At 49.4% G+C, this 11,148-nt stretch overlaps 1 protein-coding gene across 1 annotated transcript; it reads right to left on the reverse strand.

The window, feature by feature from the left end:
* Positions 1–6,495: 6,495 nt before the first annotated feature.
* LOC136057436 (ras-related protein Rab-11A-like) lies at positions 6,496–10,663 on the reverse strand. Its single transcript, XM_065750154.1, has 5 exons — positions 10,543–10,663; positions 9,373–9,567; positions 9,102–9,296; positions 8,836–8,931; positions 6,496–6,632 (listed from the first exon to the last, which is right to left on the reverse strand). Exons 1-5 carry the CDS (start codon positions 10,661–10,663, stop codon positions 6,496–6,498), a joined length of 744 nt encoding a protein of 247 aa, XP_065606226.1.
* Positions 10,664–11,148: the final 485 nt, after the last annotated feature.

Raw genomic sequence — 11,148 nt, forward strand, 5'->3', positions numbered from 1 at the left:
ACGACCCAAACAAACATCCGCACTGGCTGGTTGGCACTGGGGGTGACATTCAGTGTGTCCCGGGGGTTCCTCCTCAAGTCTCTCAGTTGGCCTTGAATAAAAACCTTCAGTTCCAATAACCATTATATATATATGCATATATATATATATTTATATGTGTATATATATGCATATATATACATATATTTCAAAAGAAAGCTTGATGTAGCAGTTCTAGTTTGAAACATAGAAGTGGTTGGTCCCCCAGTTTTGTGTTGGGTTCTCCTTCCCCCTCCCCCCCCCCCAACTCCTACCCCTTCCCTCTTTTTGATGTAGCAACTGTGGAAGAAAGGAATCCAGGCGCTGTAGTGCACCACAATACCTCTGGCCCTGGTGTGGGGGGGAGGGGAGACCCAATTGTGGGGGCTTTGACAACAAAATTTACCTACAATTTTTTTTGGGGGGGGTCTCTTTTTTTTAATATATGTATATATATATTTCAAAAAATAAAAAAAAATAAAAAAAGAGAAAGAAAAAATTTTAAAAATTAAAAAAAAAAATTAAAAAAAGAAAAAAAAAAAGAAAAAAATGCCCATGACCTTAATGAAGCATTTGCTCTGACTTGGATCTTCCGGGGAGTGGTGGCGTGGTGATTCACTGGGCTCTATTCACCAGCAATAACGATCCGATAAGCTCAGCCCTCCACGGCCCCTTCGGGATGGGATGCTGGGATGGTCCCAGTGGCAGTGGGTGTTGATGGGGGTGGAGGGGCTCATCCCGCCCGGGGTGATCTGGGCAATGGGAATTGGAGGAGAGCAGTCGGATGGTGATGGAGGGAGATGGAGGGTCCTGCGCTGTCACATCATCCCTGTCAATGTGAGCCGTAGAGCAGTGCGTGTTGCAAAAAGAAGAGAGAGAGAGAGAGAGAGAATCAAAATTGGACTTACATTTAATGAGCAGATCCTATAGGAATATGTTGTCCTCACTCCTGCTCGCAGATGTATTTTTCAGCTGGAGGGGTATCTGTGATTTTTTTTCTCTTTTCTTCCTTTCTGAACAAAGAAATCTCCATACGTCCAAAGGCTCAGACTGTTATATCGTTGGACCGGAATGCTCCCACCGCTTCTTCGGTGTCCAAAAGGGTTTATTTTGGTGTTTTTTAAAGAGAGAGAGAGGAGGGAAAAAAATTAAAATAAGAAAAAATTAATAATAAGAAGATGAAGATTTTAAAAATTAGAACATTTCTTTATAATTTAATATTCTATTTTAATAAATGCATTTATTACATGTAAATGTAGCAAGGAACTGGGCTCATAAAAATACTTTTTATTAGGTAATTTATTATGAGAAAAGGAAAAAAAAAAGGATATTTTATTTTATGATAAAGTGATCCTTAAAAGTTTAGAAGGTTTAGAATATATGTAGGTTAAAAAATAATAATAATAATAATAATACGTTTGTATCCAGAGTATTGCTTACAAAGTGTTTTTAATATATGTTTCTTTTTTTTTTCGTGTGTGTGTGTGTGTGTCACGGTGATAGTTACGGTGCAGATAGAGCCCTTTCCAGGAGTCATTGACACCGACAGATGTGTTTGAGGAATCCAAAAGAAAGAGTAAAAAAAAAAAAAATAAGTCACTCCCAACCAGAGGAGCAAAACTGCCGTTTGGGGGAGGAAAAGTTTTTTTGTTTTGTTTTTCTTCTTCTTCTTGTTTTTTTGAGGAGGGGAGCAAAAAAAAAAAAGAAAAAAAACACTTTGTTTTTTGCCACCCCCACCACAACTACGGCCTCGAGGGATAGGATACAAAAATAATATCTTTTTTTTTTTTCTGTTTGTTTTGAGCCAAAAAAAAAAAAAGAAAAAAAAAAAAAGAGGAGGAAATAAAAAGTTTTGAGTTGATGGGTATTAAAAAAAAAAGTTGATAATAATAAGATGAAGAAATGCTCACATTTATTTCATATAATCCTAGAGTAAAGAGTAAAATAAAATTAACTAGTTCAAATAGTAGATGTTATCCATATTGTTTAATCTATAGATCTAAGTGATCCCAGACAGAACAGAATGTAACGCAGAACCCGTTAACGCGATCACATCGATCTTCCCCAGGAACTCCACCATTTTGCTTTGTTTGGGGTTTTTTTGGTACTATTTTTCAGAATGGATTGAGGGACGCTGAGCATAATGCTGACCCTGGGTGGCACCGTCTGACAAAGTCCTGAAGTTTTTCTTAGAGGGGGAAAAAAAGCATTAATAATTAATAACGGGGTCTAATAATGTGTATTTTTTTTAAAGATGCATTTTGGTTTTTGTGTTGATGGCAGTCTTTTTTTGTTGTTTTTGGGGTTTTTTTCCTTATGAAAAAATAGGAGGATTTGGCTTGTTGCTGAGCAGAAATGAGAAGGTTTGAGGCCATTCTTTGTTGCCTTATTCCCACCTCCAGCCCTGAGCTTGGAGCACGGCAATGGAGCTTTCAGTGAAGCTTTCTGAGTGGGAATTCCGTCATCGTTCTGGTGCCAGTGGGACCCCCAGCAGTGTTGGGGCTCATTTGGGTCGCATGAGACTCTTAAGATCATCCTGTCCAACCCTGGTGTATCCCTGCGATGCCCACATGTCAAATCATTCAGGTCAGAAGGGGCCTGTAGGGTCATCAAGTCCAACTCAATCCAGCCCAACCCTTGCCCATGCATTGAATCACTGAGGTTGGAGATCTGTAGGGTTGTCAAGTCCAACCCCAACCCATCCCCATAGTGCCCATGCATCAAGTCATTAAGGTCAGTGGGGACCTGTAGGGTCACCAACCCACCAACCCAACCCACCCCCCCCTATGTCCAACACGTTGAGTCATTGAGGTTGGAGGAGATCTGTAGGGTTGTCAGGTCCAACCCCAATCCATCCCCACCTCTGCACCCATTCATGGGATCACAGCACTGTTGAGGGTGATCTTAGAGGTCTCCTCCAAACCTTAATGATTCCAGGATCCTAGGAGTCGTGGTGGCCATGGCTTGGGGTCGGACTGGATGAGCTTGGAGGTCTTTTCCAACAAATCCAACCATCTGCCTACTGCCAGTATCAACCACTACACCTTGTCCAGTTGGAAGGGACTGACTGAAGCGCTCCATCCAATGGGAAGGACCAGAGTGTGCAGCTGGTTCCCTTGGAGTCATGGAGACAAAGAATCCTTTGAGTTGGAAGGGACCCTTAGGGATCATCTTGTCCAACTCCTGAGAGTTGGATGGGGGCCATGCATCGGCATCCTGCCCCATGCTCAGAGGTGAGTTAGGACAAGTTCATTCCCTTTGCTTTTTAGGTTAGGATTTATGACATTGGTGGTGTCACCATTGTGGGGAAGGACTTCAGAACCCCCTCAGTATATGTCTTTGGGGCTGTGTTTTGCTACACTGCACTCTGTGTAACGCTGAACCTATGCCCTTGTGTCATCCCATGGTTCGAAGGGGATCACACCTGTTGTCATCCTGTGCTTCTGGGGGAGCACACACAGTGTTGTTCCATGGTTTGTGGGAGATTACAGCTGGTGTCATCCCATGGTTTGGGGAGAACCCACCCGCTGTCATCCCGCGGTTTTGGGGTAACTCACCCACCATCTTCCCGTGGTTCAGGGGACACGCTGACCCAGTGCTCACCTCTTGCCCAGATCCATTGTGTCACGGCGTGGCGGGCGCTGTCTTCCATTTCAGGAGGTTCCCCTTTTCCCCCTCCGGGAGTCCCAAAGCTTTTTGAAGCCGCTGCCACCATCGGGGGGGGGAGGGGAGGGAGGGGAGGACGGGGCGGTCGCTCCCTGCACTCAGCTAAGCCATGCAGTAGAGTTAGGGCAGGAAGCGAAGGCAGCTCTCCTTCGGTTTCTGCAGATAGCACTGTGAATCGAACACCCCTCGCTGCACTCACCCCGCCAGGCCCCCCGGGGGTCAGCGAGCGGCCTGTTTCCTCTTCATTTTACCTCATTTTGTTCTTTTGTTTTGTTTTGTTTTGTTTTGTTTTTTGGGGGGTGGTGGTGGGGTTGATACTTGAAGAAGAGTTGGTGCTCGACATTGGGCAGTGGTGCACCAGGCCAGAGGGCGGATGCACTTTGTGGGTATTTGGGTGGGGAGGTCATGACCTTCAGGAGCTGAAGTGCACATGGAAGGGCACCCCAGGGAGAGTGACGCTGATGGGAAGTCTGGAGTCATCCCATTGGATTGAGGGGAAGAAAGGAAATCACACAGGCAGTGGCACCGGGTCTTTGGGCGGCCAGTGGCCAATAGCATCTTGGTCTATGGCAGTCCCTCTAGGCCACCGTCCTTCTATGCCACCTCCTGTGCCACCTTCCTTCCAAGTCAAGAACTGTGTCACCTCCTGTGCCACCTTTCTTTCATGGCACCCCATCCCACCTTCCTTCTGTGTCACCCCATGGGCCACTTTCCTTCCATGTCACCTCGTGTGCCACCCCATGTGCCACCCCATGCCACCTCCTGTGCCACCTTCCTACTGTATAACCCCCTGGGCCACCTTCTGTGTCACCTCTCATGCCACTTTTCTTCCATACCAACCTCTATGCCACCACCTTCTTTCCATGTCACCTCCTATCCCACCTTCCTTCTGTGTCACTTCAAGTGCCACCTTCCTTTTATGTCACCTCCTGTGCCACCATCCTTCCATGCCATCCTGTGCTGCGTTCCTTCCATGTCATGATGGTTCCATGCTTAGGACCATCAGAGCAAGGTGGACAGGTGTGACTGCAGCCCTTTGGCCATGGGACCAGCGGCACTACTTTTTCATCTTTCCTTATGAACTGTGCTCCAGAATCATTAAAAAGGGGAAAAAAAAAACCAAACCAAAAACCCAACCATGGAGGGCTCTGAGCCCACTCCATGGTGTTGTGCATACGCTCTCCAGTGGCTTCACGCACCCTTCTGCCCCATGGTGCTGCCCCTCCATGTACAACCCATTCCTTGTTACATTAGATTGCATTTTCCTTATTTTATTTTAATTACCGTTTATTTTAACGTTATAGTAAAACTGTAGTCGGGATTGTTACTATTGGAAACCGATCACGTGTTCCATCCAGGTATTCCCATCTCTCTGGCGTTAACACAAAGAAATAAAGGCCCGAGAGAGGTATAACTGAACCTAGAAGTAGAGGTAGGCTTGTTGTCTGAGTTTTGAGGCATATAGTGTAAGGGGAAAAAGAAAAAAATAATAATAATTAAAATAATAATAAAAAAATAAAATAATGATGTTGCACAACTTGTAGAAAACAAAGAAGGGAAAGGGTTAATGTATTAAATGTGCTAAAATTACATTAAGAACTTAATTTTATTAAAGTATTATTACTTAAAAAAGTCAGCGTCTGCTCTCATCTGTCCGTTTTGCTGGGGGAGGGCGGTTCCAGCTGCTTCCAGCCCCAGAAGCCACAGCCTCCCACCCTCCACCTTCTCCTCGTGCCCCACTCCTGTGTGGGCACAGAGCTGTTGTAGTGCCTGCGCTCAAACGAGGACCGAAATGACCAGCAGGGGTCTCCAGGATTGTAACGACCAGAAGAAATCTCTAGGATGGTAACAGCCAGTAAGAATCTCCATAACTATAACGACCAGGGCCATAAAATCCATCAGGAGTCTCTAGGACTGTAACAACCAGAAGAAGCCTTCAGGACTATAACAACCAGCAGGAGTCTCCATAACCATAATGACCAGGACCATAAAGACCAGAAGGAGTCTCCAGGACCCGCAGGAGTCTCTAGGATTGTACCAACCAGCAGGAACCTCCAGGTCCATAATGACCAGCAAGAGCCTCCAGGACCATAATGACCAGAAAGAGCCTGCAGGACCATACTGACCAGAACTGTAAGAACCAGAAAGAGCCTCCAGGACTGTAAGGACCAGCAGGAGTTTCCAGAACCATAAGATCTGGCAGAATCCTCCCACACTGCCTTCACATTGGGCCCCAAATTTCCACTTCACCCAAGAGCTGTGCCCTCAGGTGATGCCTTGCCTGGGGGGATCAAGGTGAGCAGGGACAGAGGGACCTACACTCCATGATGGGGACATGCTCCAGGGGACACCTCATTCCCACCCCCTTCCAGTGGGAATACCCAGCGGGCAGTGCAGCCCTTCCATTTGTAGGGACTGCTGGAACTGCTGCGACTGTGGCAGAAGGACACAGGGACACATGGGGGGGTGACACAGCCCAAACCCTGGGACTACATAAACACAGGGACAAGGAGGAGATGCTTTTCTATTCCTTTTTGTGTAGATCCTACATAAGCACATGGATAAAACAGGGGTGCATCTCCTTTCCCTTTGTGTAGGTCCTACATAAATATGGGTACAAAATAGGGATGTTTATCCCTTCCCTTGCTATAGGTCCTACATAAACACAGGGACAGAACAGGGATGCTTTTCCCTTCCCTTGTGATAGGTCCTACATAAACACAGGGAGGAAGGTGCCATAGCATTGCCGAGGGAGGGGTGGGGGCAGTAGCAGTGCTGGTGGGGACAGTGCTGCTCCCCAGCATAGAGGGCTCAGATGCTTTGGCAGCACTGTGCCTGGTGGCCGTCCTGCATGGGCAGCACCTGGATGGGCTGAAAGGCACTGCTGGGGCCGATCTGCGCCTCCGGCTGCGCAGCCATTTGCTGCTGTGCTGTTCTGCGACAGATCTCTACCCAGAAAAGGGAGAGCAGGAGAACAGCATCACTTCTTATATGTGTGAGGCACAATAGGGGATCTGCCCACTCCACAGTGCGCAGCTCAGGGTTGGGGTTGAGGCTGGGACTGGGTTTAGGGTTGGGGTTGAGGTTAGGGTTGGGATTGGGATTGGGGTTAGGTTAGGCTAGGGTTGGGTTAAGGGTGAGGTTAGGTTGTGGTTGGGGTTGAGGTTATGTTAGGGTTGGGATTGGGGTTGGGTTAAGGGTTAGATTAGGTAGGGTAGGGGTTGGAGTTAGGTTAGAGCTGGGTTTAGGTTTGGGTTTAGGGTTAGGGTTGGGGTTAGGTTAGGGCAGGGGTTTGGGGCTATTATTGGATTTGGCATTAGAATTATGTTAGGGTAGGGGCTGGGGTTAGAATGAGATTAGGGGGTGGGGTTGGGTTAGAATCATAGAATCAAACTGGCCTGAGTTGAAAAAGATCACAATGATCATCGAGTTTCAACCCCTCTGCTATGTGCAGGGTCACCAGCCACTAAAGCAGGCTGCCCAGAGCCACATCCAGCCTGGCCTTGAATGCCTCCAGGGATGGGGTATCCACCACCTCCCTGGGCAACCTGTTCCAGTGCGTCACCACCCTCTGTGTGAAAACATTCCTCTTCATCTCAAACCTAAACCTCCCCTGCCGCAGTTTAAAACCATTCCCCCTTGTCCTATCTCTACCCACCCTTGAAAGCAGGCGTTCCCCCTCCTGATTATATGCTCCTTTCAAGTACTGGAAGGCTGCAGTCAGCTCTCCCTGGAGCCTTCTCTTCTCCAAGCTGAACAAGCCCAGTTCCCTCAACCTTTCCTCACAGGAGAGGTGCTCCAGCCCTCTGATCATCTTCGTGGCTCTCCTCTGGACCCGCTCCAACAGCTCCACGTCCCTCCTGTACTGGGGCCCCCAGGCCTGGACGCAGTACTGCAGATGGGGCCTCACAAGAGCAGGCGCGCACTGCCGGCCTATGTCCAGCTTCTCATCCTCCAGGACCCCCAAGTCCTTCTCCTCCGGGCTGCTCTCCAGGAGATCTTCCCCCACTTTGTAGAAATACCTGGGGTTACCCCGACCCAAGTGAAGCACCCTGCACTCAGCTTTATTGAACCTCATTAGGTTTCCATGGGCCCACTTCTCCAGCCTGCCCAGGTACCACTGGATGGTTTCCCTTCCTTCCAATGTATCGACTGCACTGCTCAGCTTGGTGTCATCCGCAAACTTGCTGAGGTTAGAGTTAGGTTAGGGCTGGGATTGAGACTGGAGTTAGGGTTAGAGTTAGGTTAGGGTAGGGGTTGGGATTAGGTTAGGGTAGGGGGTGGGATTGGGGTTAGGGTTAGTTTATGATAGGAGTTGGGGTTAGAGTTAGGGTTACAGTTAGGGTAAGGATTGGAGTTGGGTTTAGAGTTAGGTTGGGGAGGACTTGGGGTTGGGATTAGGTTAGGGTAGATTAGGGTTTGGTGTTGGAGTTAGAGTTGGGTTTAGGGTTAGAGTTAGATTAGAGTAGGGCCTGAGGTTAGGGTTGGGTTTGGGGTTACAGTTAGGGTAGGGGTTTAGATTGGGGTTAGGATTGGGGCAGGAGTTAGGATTAGAAATGGGGTTAGGGTTGGGGTTAAGATTGGGTTTCAGTTAGGGTTATTGTTGGGACTGAGGTTGAGGTTAGTATTAGGGCTTGAGTTGTGGTTAGGATTGAGGTTAAAATTGGAGATAAGGTTGGGGATAGGGTCAGGGTTGGAGTCGAGGTTAGGATTAGGACTGGGGCTAGGGTTGGGGTTAGAATTAATGTTGGGATTAAGGTTAGAGTTCAATTAGGTTTATTGTTGAGACTGAGGTTGGGGTTAGGGCTTGAACTCAGGTTAGGGGTTGAACTCAGGTTAGGGTTGGGAATAAGGTTTGGGTTAAGGTTATTGTTGGGACTGAGGTTGGAATTAGGGTTAAGACTGGGGCTTGAGTTGGGGTTAGGCTTGGGGGTGAGGTTAGGATTAGGATTGGGATTAAGTTTGGGGTTTGAATTGGCATTCGGTTAGGGTTATTGTTGGGATTGAGGTTGGAGTTAGGGTTTGAATTAAGGTTGGGTTAGGTTGAGTGAACTGGGAGTACCCAGATCTCACCATGGAAGTGTGCAGTACCCACCCCCACAGCTCTCAGAAGGAATACTGGGAGGGCACAACCCCACACCCTGTCCTTACCAGAGAGGATGTTGTGGAATGCCATCTCCACATTGGTGGAGTCCAGAGCTGACGTCTCAGGGAAGGAGAGACCATTCTTTGCAGCAACAGGGAGAGCTCATGGGAGTGCAACCATAGAATGGTTGGTGTTGGAGAACACCTTAAAGCCTACCCAGCTCCAACCCCTTGCCATGGGTTGGTTGTCCCCCTGCAGACAACCCAATGGCCCCATCCAACTGGGCCCCAATGACAATGCTGGTGACATGTGCTGGGAGATGGGGGAATACCTGCAAAGCTCTGAGCCTTGTTGGTGGGCACGGCACGCAGGTGCCTCAGGTCACTCTTGTTGCCCAGCAACATGATGACGATGTTGGCATCAGCGTGGTCCTGCAGCTCCATCAGCCAACGCTTGGCATTCTCATACGTCAGGTATTTGGCAATGTCATACACCAACAGTGCTCCTGCTGCCCCATGGCAGTACCAGGGGGCAGCGATGGGGCAGAGCAGGGTCAGCCCCCAAATTATGGGGTGTGGGAGTGGGGCAGGGGGGCACTCACACAGAGGTGATGGCGTAGTACCGCTCCTGCCCGTCCATGTCCCAGATCTGCACCTTCACCGTCTTGTTGTCCACCTGAATGCTCGAGGTGGCGAACTCCACACCAATGGTGCTTTTGTTCTCCATGTTGAACTCATTGTGGGTGAAGCGGGACAGCAGTTTGCTGTTCCCCACACCAGAGTCCCCGATGAGCACCACTGGGAGGTAATGAGCACAGTGTCAGTCACCCCGAAGCATCGCCATCCGGAGTCCAACTTGGTTGGGATCCATCAGCCAATGGAGCTGGTTGTTGGGATCAGCCCAACAAGGGGCTTCGGGTGGGGGCCTCATCAACAGTGTGGGGCTCAAGGTCAGGACCCTATCAACCCAGTGTGGGGCTCTGGGTGAGGATACCATCAAACCAGTGTGGGGTTCTGGCCCATCTCCAGCCCTGAGGGGACCCAACTGAGGACCCAAATTGTGGTCTGGATGCAGCACCCCAAGCTGGGACATCCAGGTGTGGGCCAGGTGAGTGCACTGTTGGCGCCATTCCTGGAGAATGTGGCAGAACAGGCTCCAGGACGTTGATCATGTTTCTCCCCTATCAAGTTTGTTGAGTTGGTGACTCAACAGGTTTTGATTTTATTTACTTTTCATTCCCCGACTGCCTGTGTCATTCCTTCCCCAGCATCCAGAAGGAAACTAGATGGGGGAGGGTTCACCAGGACTCGCAGCCCCCTGCAGTGGGGCTGAGCAGCCCCACAGCATGGGGACAGTGGGGACACAGGGCTCAGTGAGCAGCAGAGGGCCCTGAAAGTGTGGGGTGCCTAGGAAGATCCCCAGAATGGTCCCATATAGAGGATTTCCCTTGAGGGGGGAGAGGGGAGGGTAGCATGGTGGTGGGGTTGCCTAGCTCAATAGAAGGGGCTGACAGTGGGAAGGAGTCACCCCTGGCTGTTGCTGCTCAGGGGGAGTGGGGGGGCAATGGGGGGGAGTAGTTGGTGGCTTCCCTCTGCCCCAGTCCTGCTGTGAGCTCCTGGACATCCCCAGTGCTGTCCCTGGCAGTCCCATCCCCAACCCCATTTCTGTGCCCAATCCCATCCCAACCCCTCCATTCCAACCCTGACCCCAATTGCAAACCCATCCCAGTGCTCCAACCTCATCCCCAACCCCAGCCCCATCCCTCTACACACCCTTGAAGAGGAAGTCGCACTCCTCATCCTTGCCCTGCATCCTGCCTTGTGCTGCGGCCACACAGGGAACAGGGGGGATTTCTGCCCCACTCCACCCCAGGGGGCAGCCCCACGCTACCATTAGTCCAGCAGTCCTCTCTCCTCTGCAGCCATTGGCTGTCGGTGCTGCTCATCACTGCCCAGGTGCTCACCTGAGGCAGGTGTGGGGGTGGAAACAGGGATGGGATGAGACAGAGTGGAAGGGAAAGAAATGGGATGGGGATAGGAATTGGCATGGTGATGAGATACAATGGGATAGGGATGGGAACTGGAATAGGGTTTGGAATAGGGATGGGAACAGGATTCAATGGGATGCAGATGTGAATAAGGTTTGGAATAGGGATGGGGATAGTATACAATGAGATGGGGGTGGGAACAAGGATTAGAAATATGTATGGGAATAGAGATGGGATACAATGGGATGGGGGTGGGGTAGGAATAAATATTGGAATAGGGATGGTAAGGGGAATAGAGTTGGGGAGGGGAATGAGGATGGGATGAGATGGAGTGGAATGCAGTGGGAAAGAAAAATGATGGGAACAGGGATTGTAATAGGGATGGGAATGA

Source organism: Cyrtonyx montezumae, unplaced genomic scaffold (genome assembly GCF_038088225.1).
Source record: "Cyrtonyx montezumae isolate F1298 unplaced genomic scaffold, pur_monq_1.0 scaffold_66, whole genome shotgun sequence".
Taxonomy (NCBI): domain Eukaryota; kingdom Metazoa; phylum Chordata; class Aves; order Galliformes; family Odontophoridae; genus Cyrtonyx; species Cyrtonyx montezumae.

Excerpts from the sequence above, each read along its gene's own strand:
- LOC136057436 (XM_065750154.1), bottom strand. The coding sequence starts at position 10,663 with ATGGTAGCGTGGGGCTGCCCCCTGGGGTGGAGTGGGGCAGAAATCCCC. Across the intron at positions 8,932-9,101 it reads CAAGGCTCAGAGCTTTGCAG|CTCTCCCTGTTGCTGCAAAG; the intron begins GTATTCCCCCAT and ends CACTCCCATGAG. Across the intron at positions 6,633-8,835 it reads ATTCCACAACATCCTCTCTG|AGATCTGTCGCAGAACAGCA; the intron begins GTAAGGACAGGG and ends TTTTCTGGGTAG.